General features: G+C 46.9%; 1 protein-coding gene across 2 annotated transcripts in view; it reads left to right on the top strand.

Moving 5' to 3' along the window:
- ADCY9 (adenylate cyclase 9) overlaps positions 1-12,514 on the top strand; it is a 90,933-nt gene extending 78,419 nt beyond the window's left edge. For both annotated transcript variants that reach the window (XM_065030843.1, XM_005505623.3), the window contains one exon: positions 2,734-12,514. In XM_065030843.1, coding sequence (XP_064886915.1) covers positions 2,734-3,922 — 1,189 coding nt within the window. In that variant the 3' untranslated portion in view covers positions 3,923-12,514. The remainder of the gene's footprint in view (positions 1-2,733) is intronic.
- The last annotated feature ends 2,998 nt before the right edge of the window (positions 12,515-15,512 follow it).

Below are 15,512 nucleotides of genomic sequence, written 5' to 3'. Positions count from 1 at the left end.
CCTGTGACCTTGTTGCTGCAGCATCCAGAAATTTGATTTTCAATTAAGATGCAATTGCTCTCTCCTTCAGGCTGGTATTGTGGCTTTTTGTACTAAAGCTTGTAGCAGTCACATTGTGATCAAGACTCCACGCTCTGGAAAAGATACCGCACCTTCTTTTTCGAGATACTAACCCATTACCTTATTAATGAAATCAGGTCAGCTTGCGAGTGAGTCACTCGGTTCACATGCAGATCTCTGAGGTTGTGCGCCCACGTGGGAAACAGGGTCAGCGCGTGAGGAGGTGATGGAGAGCTCGCAGATGCTGGTACTTCAGGAGCGGTGAATGGGAGCCAGCAGGTTTTTCTCAAAAGGCAGATCTTGCATTTGACACGAGCCACTTTGTGAGACTTAAAACTTGTGGTGCTTCCCTGATTCATTTGGGGGGGATTAAAGTACTTTGAGGAGTATTTTGTACAATATGCTGTAAATAAAAAGCCTTTAATGACTTAAATCCCTGTGGCAGGGATGTCTGATGCTAGAGCAGATTATCTGTATCAAACTCGTACTCTCAAAGGAGTAACATGTCATTGCTCGGATCCTCTGGCAGATCTCTTCCCACAGATAACGGAAAACAAGGAACTGGTCTGAAAAGAATCTGAGTTGTGCTCCTTAATTCAGATTAATTCCTCACCTTCTCCAGCCTTGTTTATTCTCTTAAGAGCTTTTCTCTTACTTATCCTCCCCTAATTTTATTCTATAAGTCCATCAAACTGGGAGGATATTCTGCCACCGGCAAAATAGGTAGCAAGCTTGTATTTCAGGGATTGTTGCCATTCTAGTCATTAATAACTTGGCCTTTGTCTTAGTCTCTGTCTTGTCTTTCTAGGGAGAAAATGAGTAGATTCATAAGAGAGGTTCTGTTGAGAAAAGGGAGAAAGGAAGGAGTCTTAGTATAGCAACACACCAGCAATTACAGGAACTTGATTGTAGGGACCTACTCTGTGAGTTGGGAGTAAGTGCTCCCTTTCATTCTTCCATCATGTTTTTTTAATATCAAACCGATAAAATGAATATATTTCTGCTTCTCCTGGGAGAAGTATATTTGTTTATTTGAAAGCAAAAAGAGTGATTTCCAACATAATATGCAGTCTTAGCTTTAATTTGCAATTCAACCTGTAAGCTCTCTATTGTAAATATTTTACTTACGGGAAACTTTTTCTCCTGTAGGCTTACTATGATAAAAGCTGGTTAGATGCAAAGAAAGACTGTGGCACATACAAATATTTTTCAGAGATTGTGCACATTCATCTGTTTCACAACTGTGTATGGTTTTGCTTCATCATGCTTTTCTGTCAATCAAATATTTGAGAATGAACATTCAGAAAAAGAAGCTGGGTCCATAATATAGCTCAGTTGCTAAAATGTCTACTTCTGGTTTAGAAGTGGAATGTCGTCCCCTATGGACATGAAATTTAACTTAGAAATACAGAAGAAAAATTTAGTTTTCTCAAGCTATTGCCACAGTTGTGCTTCGAGTTCTATCTCTTTGACAACATACCTTCATAAGAGAAATACAGACAGACACTGAAACACACATTGCCTTTCTGCTTTTCAAGGAGAAGGGTTGAAGTGACGCTTTCCCTCATCAAACCATCTCTTAACTTGGAAAAACTTCAGCATGTGTCTGCTCATATCAAGTCTTAAGCTTTGGCATAATTTCATAGGAAAAACAGCAGTTAAGTGACTTCAGCAATCGCTGCATGCCAATCTGTCTGGGTTTAGACTTAGTTTCCAGGATTTCATAGGTGGTGTCTTCTGAGATTAAACTGGTGTCTTTCCATCTCTCCAGAAAGTGGAGATTGTGGGATGCAGATGTCTCCTTGTTAAGGGTGGTTTGGCACCAGAAGCATCCGCCCTCAGTGCTTCATAATCTGCACAGGCAGTCAACGAATTGTCAGAAGGATTTGAAATACTACTCTCCATGTATGCGAGACATGACTGGCTTTTTTGTTGTTAATCTTGGCACATTGAGAAACTTTCTGTCTCCACCATAAAAAGCTTCAGTGGTTATAATGTACAAAAGATGTCAACCCGGAGCCCCATATTCTCTGCTTTCAAGCAGGAGGCATGCAGTTCTCCATCAAGTGTCTTGTACAGGGTTATCTTCTTCCAGAACCTTCCTGTGTTAACATTTAAGGCCCACTGCAAAAGTTACTGGTCTTTGATGAGGAGACAAGGGAAAAGTGCTACAAGTATATAAAGCAGATGCTTCTGAGTATTGGAAGTAATACAAAAAAAAGTTGAACTCTACAAAACTTACATACACACCCCTCCTGTACAGATATACATGTGCACACATATATCTAAATACACGCACAGGCATTATTAAGCATTTTTATATACATATTTACATGTGGTGCTTTTAGTTATATATTTAGAAATAATGAAAACCGTTCCCTTGCTGAAGTCCTGAAAATAGGGCTTCCATAAAGGCTGGGCAATTTCTGTGTTGCTGAACCTCATGATATCCCTTTAAGGAAGCACTCACTGAATTTAAGAATTAAATTAATTCTTTAGCACGCCTAACAGCAGATGAAATTGTCAAAGCCTATTTTATATTTTAGTATGTTACATACACTTCCTACACTTTTTTCTAGAAGAGGATTTCTAACAGTGGAGCAGAAACAACAGTGCCCTAACTCTGTAGTTTTAAATGCACCTTTCATGTTCTTCCCTTTCTTCTGCTTCCAGCTCCAGAAGAAGCCCATGCAACAGTTCGGTGCCATATGACACGAAGAGGCCGGCAGACCTAATCGGTCAGGAAGTAATTTTGGTTTCCTTCCTTCTGCTCCTCCTGGTTTGGTTCCTGAATCGAGAGTTTGAGGTCAGTTACCGTCTCCACTACCATGGAGATGTGGAGGCTGATCTTCATCGCACCAAAATTCAGAGCATGAGGGATCAAGCTGACTGGTTGCTGAGGAATATTATTCCGTACCACGTGGCTGAGCAGCTGAAGGTTTCCCAGAGCTATTCCAAAAACCACGACAGCGGCGGAGTAATCTTTGCAAGTATTGTGAACTTCAGCGAGTTCTACGAGGAGAACTATGAGGGAGGCAAAGAGTGCTACAGAGTCCTGAATGAACTGATTGGGGATTTTGATGAGCTTCTAAGCAAACCGCATTACAGCAGCATCGAGAAAATCAAAACAATTGGGGCAACCTACATGGCCGCTTCAGGACTGAACCCCTCGCAGTGTCAGGACAGCAACCATCCCCATGGACATCTGCAGACCCTTTTTGAATTTGCCAAAGAAATGATGCGAGTGGTGGATGACTTCAACAACAACATGCTATGGTTTAATTTTAAACTTAGGATTGGCTTTAACCATGGCCCCCTCACTGCCGGGGTCATTGGCACCACCAAGTTGTTGTATGACATTTGGGGTGACACTGTGAACATTGCTAGCAGAATGGACACCACTGGCGTCGAGTGTCGTATACAGGTGAGTGAGGAGAGCTATCGCATCCTCAACAAGATGGGGTATGACTTTGACTACAGGGGGACAGTCAATGTGAAGGGGAAAGGTCAGATGAAGACCTACCTTTACCCAAAATGCATGGACAACGGGATCGTGCCGCATCACCAGTTGTCTATATCTCCAGACATTCGGGTTCAAGTGGATGGCAGCATTGGGCGATCTCCGACGGATGAGATTGCCAACCTGGTGCCTTCTGTACAGAATTCTGAAAAGACAGCCCATGGCACAGATAACTCAGAAACCAAGGACATCCTTCCTTCCACCAAGAAGCTCCAGAAAGACACAGTGAGAGCAGAGGAGAGGTGCAGGTTTGGCACAGCCACAGAGAAGACTGACTGTGAGGAAGCGGGAACTGAGGAGGTCAATGAACTGACAAAGCTAAATATCTCTAAGAGTGTATGATGCACTGTCAGAGTTGCATGAAGTGCTCTGTCAATAGAAACACAAAGACATTTTGCAATTGGCAGTTTCCTTTTTCAAGAGAGACCTTCTCAACACCTGGGTTGTACGTTTGTTTTCATTTCAGCGCCTGCTGCTGTGTGGATCACAGCTCTTCAGGGGTGTTTTCATCCATCTCTCTCCTCCATGCCCCAAATCACATCCCAAACTCCCCAGCTCCCTGTGCAACCATCTTACAGCTGAGTAGAGGATATTAAGTGCCTTCAGATATACTCCATTGGACTCCCTGTTGAGGTACAGAGGCCCCAAGTGAAATCATAGCTTTGGGTATTTATCTAATTTTAAAAAAAAGAAAGCTGTGGTTATATCATTTTTATTGTTGTTTCTCACAAAATACTTTTTTTGGCTAATGCAACTCCTTAGGTTTTTTATATCTCTCTGAACAATGTTTTACTGTTATCAGACCTTTTGTATGTAAACAAATGTGCATGTATCTACCATATGAGACTGACATAAAGTGCCAGTAACGTACCACAAAAGAATGTCTTGGCAAGGGGGTGACACAATTTGACTTTGTGTTGGGCTGGAGGAGGACGTCTGCAGTGGCTCAACATTTAGTTAGAGTAGGCTGAACAACTGCTGTAATTTTATTCTTCTTTACCAATGCTTTCTTCAACCTTAATGTGCCATTGTGTGCTTTGGATACACTTCTTTTCCATATAGCCAATGAGTTACTGATATGTGGGAATGGAAAAAGGGTTTGGACTTCACCAGCTCTCAGGACAGGTTTCCAGAAGCAGATGAGTGACCATGAGAGTGTTACAATTCAGGTCTTACGAGTCTAAAGCAGTTTCGTGTTACTCCGTACCCTAGCGAAATTTATGAAGGTAGGTGAAGTTGGTGTCTCTATGCTGGTCTGATTTGAGAGAGAGAGAGAAAAGCAAAATAAATGTTTGGGGAATGCCTTTATTTATTTATTTATTTTATTCCTGGTTTTATTTTGTTTGGGGGTTTTTGTGTGCGTGTGCGAAAGGGATCAGGAGAGACGAATTGTTAATTGGTTTAATAAGAGTGATAAGGTGGTGTTTCAGCCTCTTTGAACTACCAACCACTGTGAGGATGTTACCTAGGCAATATTTGTTTCAAAACTGGTGAAACTTCCAAAGCTACCAAACGCAATTGAGTATCCCAGCTTCCCTCTGTACTGATCAATGGTGCTGCACAATATTTTTCAGGATTTTTCCCCCTACACTGTGCTTTTGCAGCAGGGAATAAAACAGCGTGCTCCCTGCGTGCCACTGAAAGCAGGAATAGGGAAAAGAGTCCTTTTAGTGAGCTGAGAAGCACAATAATTTCCCAGTCCTGCAGGTGACTCTGTGCAGGTCCCTGGGACCGGAGACCCGCGGGAGCACAGAGGGACCTGCAGGTGGGCGCCTCGGGCTGCACCGTCTGCCCTCTGCACGCTTCCATCGCCAGTCACTTACGTTTGACGCTCTGCTTTGGATGATATTAATTATTCGACTGTCCCAGCTCAATTAATTCCTTGTGACAGCAAATAAAATGAAAGAATTTTTCTGCCCCAAGTAAGTTCGTTAGTCAGGGAAGAGCTGGTGAAAGGCAATGCTGGGCTGTCTGTCTGTTGGTGTGGGGTTTACTTCTTTCCACCTGGACTAAAGTCAGAATATATTGATGCTTCTTTTTATTCCCCATGTGACTCTTGGAGTTTGAGTAATAAATACGTACGTTGTGAAGTTCCTATGCAGCTATTTCAGATCCCTCTACACTCCACGGTCAGCATGGAGCCCTTGAAGCCTTTGTCAAGTGTAAATCTGTGAGATTTCTGGATTTCAGTTACTTCAACAAGACTCTGCGCACTGTTCTCACAGAAGCTGCTGTTCATGTGTGTCTAAATTGCATTTGATAGACAAGCTATTTAAAATTAATCTTATTTGCTCAGTCTGCCAGCACACAAAAGAACAGGGGATACTCGTCCCCATACCGTTCTGCCACAGATGCTGTAGCCTGTTTGGGGGCTATTCCTGACAAGCCACAATATAAAGTTTGCATTAGTGCACAGTTTTACAGCAGCCTTCCTTCTCTGTAGATGAAAACTTGTCCCCTCTGTCCCTCTCCCCGTAGTGGGTTGCACTTCCAACTTTCAGGTAGTATAACTCTGCAAATACCTCTTGCATCTGAAGAATGTATTCTTGAAACCATTTTTAGGGTTCTTGTTTCAGTTAAGTGTATGTCAGTATTTCTTTTCTTACAGTAGAGGAGTTAACGTGGTCCAGAATTGTTTACATGCCTTCTAGTGTTATATTAGTGTCTCCAGTCTCCCTTTCACTTCTTTCTCCCAGTTTTATAGGCAACTCTACCCAGCATTTCTCTCTCATTGATCAGCTGCTGGTGGAATTCGGTGGAGATGTGGCGGCTTCTCTCTCACATGAGATGCTGCACGTTAACTGAACCTCCCCCCGCAGCAGCCCCGCGTCCCGCGGGAGGTTTGCACCGGTGACTGAACCCGAATGGAGAAGGTGCTGGAGTAAGGCCCTGCACCCAGAGCGCCTTCCTTTGCATTATTTGAGCAATGCACTGCGGGAATACAAAACCGCCTCATCCTCCGGTCTATAAAGTCAGTAACGCTCCCATGCTGTCATGGTATGGTGCTGCGGGGAGTATTGTTGGTTTTCTGGTAACGTTAGAATACCAAAAAAAAAGAATAAAATACCAGGGCCTCTTCTTTGTTGGCACTAAGCAAATAAAATGACTGGAGACAGCAGTATTAGCGGACTCTGAAATCAAGGGCTGTTGTCTGCTCTGGGAGCTGCCGGCGCCGTTACTCTGCCTTAACTCTGAACCTGGGAAAAGAGTCGTGAAGACTCAGTAACTAGTGGTAGCCCTGTGTGCTTACGGCCAACAGGACAGCAGCGAGCGTTCGACAGCTGGGACTGCAGGTCTGCTTTCGGAGCTTTTAAATCTCTTCTTTAATCTAACAAAATCAGAATCTAAGCTCTCAATGTACCGCTTAGACAGTGAGATTTTCCCAGGCACAAGAAGCAAGGAGATACTTGTTTCCTATTGTAAAACAGTGGGAGCTGAACCTTTACACCTTCCCTTTATGCCTTTGAAAAGATGTCCCAGTGCTCGGAAAAATTACTCTGGAGGCGTTTTTAATGGCGCTGTGCGGTTCCGCATTCCTCTCTGCAGCTGTGACACGTGTGTGCTTGTGGGAGGCCTTGATCAAAGTTCATTTCATTAAAATACCGTTTGTGCTTGTTCTGTTAGTACCAGCACAATTCAGACGCCGTGTAAAAGTTCAGGAGTTGGCTGGGTACCTGGAATCGTATTCTGCAGGAATAGTCGGTGCATTGCTGCGCTTCCTTTTTTAGGGTGTTTTAATAGTGATAGTTTAAAAATGATCCAGAGCAGGGGGGATCGATTGCTGAATATTTGCTAACCCTGTGTTGTCGTGTGCCACAGTTCCCTCGCAGGAGCGGCTCTGGAGCTCAGAGTAACGAGGAATGTGCTGAACATTTTCTGCAGTGTTGTCTTAATCTGCTGCTAACACACAAAAGTGCTTGTTTTTCTCCCAGTTACTTCTGTGAGACAGATTTCTCATTGAAAAACAAGCCGATGGCATTCCCGTTGATTTACTTCTGGCATTTATGATTTTGAGAGAACAGATTTCCTGTTATTTCCGAGGATACGGGGCTGTTCCCATTCGCTGGAGGTACCGCGAGCACCGGGACCGTGCCGCTGCCTGTCCAGCCCCTGCCGGGTCCCTATACAAGGTGCAGGGGGATTTTTGAGGTGACAGATGAGCAGGGAGAGGAGAGAATACCCAAGGGCTTTGCAAAACAGTAAGTATTTGGATACTCTTACTTCAGGGCTAAAACACAGAAAGGAGGCACCCAGAGCAAAAATGAAAGGAGCTGTAAACCAAACACTGTACCCATACTGGCTTTTAGCTAAATTAGGACTTATTCTTGATTAAAGAGCCAAGTTTCCAGGGTATCTTGCATTTTTAAATGACGAACTCTAACCCATTCCTAAAACTTTAATTCCGAATACAACAAAGGCAGCAGTTATTAACTTCATGTCTGTATTTTGCAACATCACAGGAGGCTGAGAGCGTCTGAGGTTGGTTATAATGCAATCAGCTTTTTAACTGTGCAGCTTGGGGTGGGCTTTTTTGCCAAATTTAAGGACCGTGTCCATTTTCTCCCTCCTTCCCTGCTGTGCTCTAGTCTGCGCGGTCTGGACGGGACGTGCGAGTGGTTCTTGCCTCCCGGCTCCTCGGTTTGCCAAACGGTGTCTTTGGCATCGCACGGCAGCGCTTGGGCTCTGCTGCTGCCGGGTCGGGGCTTCACGTGCTGCTCTCGCTGCTGTTTGCGTCTCTCTCTGCTTCCTAATACAGAGTTCGTTTGGTTTGGTGTCTTGGTCCATTTGTGCGGTCACCGCTGTAGCTTTCTGCTGTTCGATGTTAAGCTGCTTGACAGAAGATAAAGAGGAGCAACAGGCACGTGCCAGTAGTTAAATTGAATAATTCTGTGGAAAAAATATTTTTTTCATCACACCAAAAGAGGAAAAACTTGTAATTACACTGAGTTTTAGTAAGTGTGCAAAGGCTGAAGGGGGTAAGAAGTAAAACCAGTGTTTGCTGTCAGTGTTGGGATTTGCTGAAGCAAGTCCTGTTGTAGTTAAATATTACAAAAGTGCTAAAAATGCAGTAATTATTTATTGATGTGTCTTTCCCAGTTGTTGAAGTGTCACAGGGGTGGTTTGACTGTAAATGCAGAATGGTTTTCATGTGGAAAGAGCAGTCAAGGTAGAGGCGCAGGGATCCTCCCGCTTCCATCTCTGTCAGTGCCCAGGTTGGGGTCTTGGAGTAACCCTGAGACGTGGCCAGCGGGATGCAGACCTTCACTTTGGGTGGAAAGGTCAATTGCTCCAAAGCTTTTCCTTTTGATCTCTTTACACAGGCTGTAGCAGTCCTTGTGTGGATTTCTAGAGAGACAGCATTTAAGGAGGAAACCTGAATTGCTGTTCACTTTGAGAATGTCTTCTGCAGGCAGTGGCGACCGTATTTGGCAAAGTCCTGTAAAAAAGTTAGAAATTGTAACCACTACACGCTAATTCCTTAAGATGCTGTCATTGTCCAGTTTTAATTTCAGTGGTTTGATGGTATGAAGGTTTTCAGTTAAGGGCTGTGAAATACATCAAAAATGTAAAGGGAACGGCGGAGGTGGAAGGCCGCGGCCTGCAGGAGGGCAGCGCGGTTGACGCAGGTTTGGGCTCCCCGTGCCAACGTACACGGCGTGGGAGACGCTCGGTACGATAGCGTGTGCTTCCAGGTCTGGAATCAGTGACAGAAGGAGAAGGGGAACATTAAACAAGACCTTGGATTGGTTTTCAGGCTGATCTGTAATTTCCAGGTGTGGTGTCTTTGCTTGGCTGCTGTTGGGGCGGGTTTTGAGCAGCGCACGTTTGCTGTGGTGGGATCAGGGAGCATTAAAATGGACTTTTTTAAAATCTCCTTTAACGCCACCCTCTGAACTCTGTCCAGAGAGATGAGGAGTTTTGTCAGTGGAAATCAGGCACCAGGAGCTCATTACCTTTGTCTTTTTCAAGTTTATTTAGAATCAAACATGGGGCTCTGAAGAGGCGCAAGCAGAAACTGAAATTGGAGTGAATTGTATTTTATCTCAACAGCAGCTCAGTTCAAGTGGTGCTGTGGGGATGAGTTTGAGGTGCTTCATGGACGCTGGGTAAAGCTCTCATAGGAAGAAAAAAGTTTCCTGCTTAAAACCTCTTTTTGAGTCTTTAGGACAAGCTGAGGTTCTTGTCTGCAGCAGAGATAAGTGGCTGTGCGACATGCATAGAAATATTTGTTACTTGCATTTGAAAGCCATCATTAGATTGTGAGAAAGAAGATTATTTTGGAAAAATTAGATCAATAGAAGATATTTAAAGCTTTTTTCCCTGGTCTCTTATTCTAGCTGCTAAATATTTGCTCGCCTAACCAAGCTGCCCGGCCCGAGGTGATGCAATACATTTAACGAGTCCAGATGCAGTATGTTTAACATCATTTCCAGCAGCTGTTTCACACGCATGTCTCCGAGTCAGGAATCAGTGTGGAGGAAGGAGCCGTTGGTGTTTTACACTGTGGGAAGGCCCCGCGGCTGCTGTGCCGGCTGCTCGTGTCTCAGCCCTTAGCGGTTCGTTCTGTTCTCTCCCTGTTTCCTGGCTCGCTGCAACAACACGTATTTTGATCTCCAGAATTTGCAGCGTTTGCTGAATCTGAAGAACTGCAGGGAAGGTCACGCCTGAGAACACTTACTAAAATGTTAAGTCTTGGCTCTAACCAGTGCTCCTCTAACCGATTGGTCATCGGTGGTGAGCGGCAGCACACAGCGATGTCAGAGCCGAGCGTCCGGTGCTGCCGCTCACACCTCCCTGCTTTGAGCATCGATTCTCAGGTCATCTTTCGATTAGTCAAAGCGACTTCCTCGAGTTTTTCCTTCTTTTCTCCCTTAGTCACTCATGTCATTGCTTGTTTCTAACTTAATGCATTGGCTAAATAATCGTTTGCAATTGAAAGATGGTTTATATCAATTCATCGCTCAAGATTTAAGGCCAGGACAGTGAAAATGCAGTGTGTGGTACATCTGCGAGTGAGCCCAGCAGGATAATGCCTTTTTAGTGTCTTTGAAACTTTGCCTTTATTCGAGTGAGACCAGAGCTTTGTGATTTATTTTTACTATTATCTGCATAACTCCATCTTGCTGTTGCCCTAGAAATTGTCCAGAGGAGGGGGTTTGCAGTATTGCAGTGCTCTGCCCTACGCCGCTGCCAGGACCGGGATTTGGCCACCGCGCAGGTACCGGCACAGTCCCGCCGGCACCATCAGACCTTCCTCTTCGTGTGTTCGGGAGTCCGCAATTGTCAGAGGAACCCTCTCCCCAATTTCATTTCTTCTAGATTTTAGAGACCACGTTTAGATATATACATATGCTGAGACTGACTTGTTATACCCTACTGCGAGTACAGCTTTAAACTTCCAAAGTAATGAACTCTCTAAAGCCAAGAGCCTTAACAACTCCAAACATCTGCTGAGAGACAAAACAGTTTCAATATTTGGGATGTTTTTCTGCTCAATGGCGAGTGTCTCCTGTTTGCGAGGAGGCTGTGGCAGTATCCAAAAACATTAAGGACCTTGGCCGCCCTCACCAAATTACCCAGGAACAGGCAGGCAGGCTCCCCCCATGTGCTCTCAGGAAGGTCACCTCTCTCCCCCGGGGCTGGTGTGATGGTTTGTATATTGCATTGCTCGGAAAAGCTCCTTCCTTTTGTGAAACGGTGTTTTTAACTTAGCACAAAATGTTGTCTTTTCTGACGGAGGGGCTGGATTCCTCCTTTCCCACCCCCAGGCTGTTTGGGTCCCGCGGCACCGAGATGGAGGAGGCCGGGACGTAGGTGACGGGAAGGATGGTGAGTTGGGAAGGAGCGGCGTGTCCCTGGAGCAGCCGAGGGGCCGCGGTGCCCGGGGAACAGCGCGGCTGCGCTTTTGGGGAGGTTCGCTCTGTGTTCGCTGAGCTGCCCCACGGTCAGCCCCACGCCTGGCGGGTGCCTTTGTCCATACGTCTTCCCTCCTGGCCTGTTGGTTTCATTTCACATTTTGATAGGAGCACATTTCAGGTGGTTGTTACAAACATGCACTAGAGATGGAGGCGCTGCTGTCTGACCGTGGCCGGGCTGCGTGGCGGGTTGGATCCTGTCCCGCCGGGGTTTGTACAGTATTAACACCCACACGCTGCCCTATAAAAGCCATCGCTGTGCAGCAGGAGCTGCGGCACCCGGTGACAAACAGCCGGCGAGAAATTGGGTTTGGAGTGAGAAACTCCGAGCGGGGTTGGCTTTGGCGTACGGAGCGGCTGTGAGCCGGGCACCGCGGGCTCCCGACCGGCCCCTGTGCTTTGAAACCTGCTGCCACGGCACTGCGGGACGCCAGCGCTGTCTGGCCTCGCCAAAGCACACGTGGAGATTGTACCAAAAGTGTTAATTGAGAACATTACTGAAAAATTACGGATTTATGAATTGAAACATTAATCAAGAAAAGTTTCCAGTTGAGAAAAAACCTAAAAGGGCAAATTAAAACTTTTTAATGTCTCCAGGCTAGCTGGAAGTTGTTTCTTCATGATACCTATGTTTCCTTTCTGTCCCACCCAGCGCAGCCCCTGTTCCCGCTACCGTCTCCCCAACCTTCTTGCAGAAAGAGAGAGAACGGGTCTGTTTACACCCACGCTGGGAGAAGCTGCGGCTTCTGCCGGGGCTGTGCGGGGCCGGGGCTTCCTCGCATGGCCTCGCTGTACATACTCTGCTTCGTTCACAAACTGAAACGGACAAAAGTTGTATCTGTGAAATATTAAGCTCTATATGTATATAGATAAAACGCGTATTATCTCTTGACTCGTTACTACGGCTCTGTAATCAATTGTATATTAAACTGTTTTGCTGTACGGCAGATCATTTCACGCTATCTTAGATGTAGAAAAGCTGAGAAAGTAATTCACAATACACTATGTCAACTTAAAATTGGTTTGCTTTTTCATTTTTGCTCCAGCACGACTCCGAGCGCAGTCCCGTGCCGTTTGCACATTGTCTTGAAGAATAATAGTTTGGAACAGAAGTTTTTTCAGCCCTTTGTTTCGGATCTGGCTTTTTACAATGTCTCTTTGATAAACCATGAAACCACCGAGTTCGTTTTTGATTAGGTGCATATTTAGAAGGCATTTCAAATGTGAAAGGAATTTGTCACATAGAGCGGCTTTACTTTGATGTGTGGGTTGGTGGTAAATGACCATCGTGTTCCCAGCGCCAGTTGAGAGGAAACTCCTCCATCGTTTGTCCTCGTTGAGTGCTGCTCTAGGCTGTTGGGAAGGGCTGTGCCGCAGCCGGGCCAGCAGCACCGCTGCAGCCACCGTGTTGTCCCTGCTGGCTTGGGTGGGAGGTCTCCTAGAGGGCTTTTCCCCACGGGGAGCTTGCTTGGGCCAAAATAGGGGATTCTTTTTCTGTAGCTGGGAGCGTGGACGGTTTATTCTGGAATACCAGTGCCTTATTCAAGTTAATCCACTTGGAAAGTGGAGCGAGGCATTGTTATTCTGGAGTAAGAGGCCACGGGCTGAGCAGGAGCGGCTGGCTGGAAGAGGAGCCTCAGTGCTTTCAAAATCTGAACCGTCTGGACGGAAGAGCTGAAGGTGTTGGATGTCCACAGGCGGCTCAGCAGCAAAACCTGTGTCTGTGTTTCTGTCTGTCCCGCATACACACACCCTCTGCGTCCCTCGGGGTCTCCTTTAAGCATCGTACTGTGTGTTCATTGGGTCTCACTGGAGGAAAAAATCAAAGCCTAATGAAGTCGGAGCTCTTGTGAAGGAAGAGTTGGACCTGCGAGATCTGCAGGTTTCCTCCCAATCCGTGGCTGGGCGCTCTGCCCACTGGTGACCGCAGACCCGCAGCCACCGCGTCCTGCAGCACCAACCAAACCCTTCTCCTCGCACGGGCTGACAAACGTGGCCTTTGGTGTGGGCCCAGCCATGTTTCCCTTTGCCTGCCCTCCCGTGGGTCACAGCACACCAGGAGCTTTGTCTTCCTGCAGTCACAGGGAGTTTCTCCAAGGGTGTTGATTTATTGTTTTCCCTGGTACTTTTAAGTAGGAGGTTTTTCCCAAAGCCAAGGTAAGTGTCACGGCGCAGGTGCAATGCCCATGCAGCGCCTGCACCAGGGTGCTCGGTGCCAGCCCAGGTTTTAATGCCGATAGGTGTGTGTAAGCCGTGCTCAAGACTTTCTGGGTGTTTGCCTTCTGCTGTAGGCGAAAACTGTTTCAGCGTTACCCAGGCAGGTTGCTATTGTAGATCGTGGTGATTGTCGACTGCCAAGGGATATTTTTTAATAAATCTTATCAAGGCATTTCAAATGAATCCGGTCTTCCTGTTTTCAGTTCTACGTTGTCTTCTCCTCATGTAACCCCCGGCTAACGTTTCTTCCCTTTCTGTGCTTTGGTTTGTGGTCAAGAACACATCATACACCAATGTTTGGGACATTGGAAGATGCGCCCTATGTTTGCTTAGTTTACTTGGGATCTTTGGGAACAAGAAAAGCTGAAAGATCTTTCAGGGACACATTTCACAGGTGTCCCCACTGGCTGCATTTTCACACCACTTAAAAGGCTCTTCCTCCATCTCTGTGGCCAGATCTTTATTTGAAACGATATTTCTTTTCCCCTCTCTCCCCGGTTTCGGTCCAGCCGAAGCCCATGAGCAGTTTGTGTTCCGTTACCGCTGCCCCTGGCGCTGCCATCGGTGGCGTCGCGTGACACGGACCTGTCACAGCGGGGACCCGCGGGGGCTTCGCTCGGCCGGGCCGCAGCGCCTTTTGTTCTCACTTGTTAATCAGTGTTTTGCTTTTGGTAACTACATTTTTGTTGCTTTGTGGTGTCGAGTGGCAATTCTCATTTCACAGCTTTGTGGAGTTTATGGGAATTTAAGAGCTAGATGCAAATGAACTTCATTAACATGCTTAATTATCTTATAAACCTCGTATCCATCTGTCCTGCATATGCTTTGTACTTGATGCTTTAAGACAAGGCACCATGTCAGGCTTGGCACGAGGCGGCTGCGAGCAGGAGCCTTTGGGGACAGCCTGGGAGGGACCAGCTTAATGCTGGGGACACGTGTTGGAGGAGAAATGTTGATTTTTAAAGGCCATATCCAAGCTGGGGGACTGGAAACAAACAGGCAAAGCGCGTGGCAGGATGATGCGAGCTTGGGAGTGATTTGCTAAAAGCAAAAAACCAGCGTGGAAACTTTTACAATGTGTTAAAAGGAGAGAAACGTTGGCAAGAGGCTCCCTGATGGGTGAGAGGTCGGGGCGGGGAAGGCAGAGCCAGAGCCAGGAGCTTTGCCCAAGGGGGTTCCCTGTAGCAGAGCTCTGGGCAAGTCTTAGAAGAGGCCTGGCCTTGTGGTGCTGTGCACAGGGACCCGTCCCAGCTGAGGCTGCGCTAGGTGAGGGGTTGAAGCCGGACAATGTGCAGAGGGTGGGTTTGCTGTCAGGGTCACCACGGAGCTTGGTGCTGGTGCTCGGTCATGCTCCCTCCTGTGTGGCACCCAGGGGCTGTTGGTGGTGCGGGGGAGCTGCGGGGTCCGGCACAGCACCCATGGGCGCCCCGCTCCGGCACCAGCCTGGCACATGTGTCGGGGTGCCAGGTGCTGACACCAGCTGCTCGCAGAAATCTCCGGTCCCCAGACCAGGGTGTGCAGGGGATGCCTGAAGCTGAAAGCCTGGATGGCGTGTGTGGTTTCTGACAGAAAGCTGGGCGTCTTTCATGGTTTCGAAGACGGCGGGGTGGCTCCAGCGCCCGCATCCGTCACTGCGGTGAGAGGCAGCACGAGGGGGACAAGCCGGCTGTGGTGAGGGGCTGTGCCCTGCCAGGATCCGCTGCCCAGCAAGTCCTGGGTTTCAGCTTCAGCAAAGGAGTCAGGGACACGGGAGCGTTTGGGAGCCTGGTGGGGTCTTCTCCAAGCTGAATCTCTGGGAC

Source organism: Columba livia, chromosome 15 (genome assembly GCF_036013475.1).
Source record: "Columba livia isolate bColLiv1 breed racing homer chromosome 15, bColLiv1.pat.W.v2, whole genome shotgun sequence".
NCBI lineage: Eukaryota > Metazoa > Chordata > Aves > Columbiformes > Columbidae > Columba > Columba livia.
The sequence above is the reverse complement of the archived record's forward strand: the minus strand, read 5'-3'. Positions and strand labels throughout refer to the sequence as shown.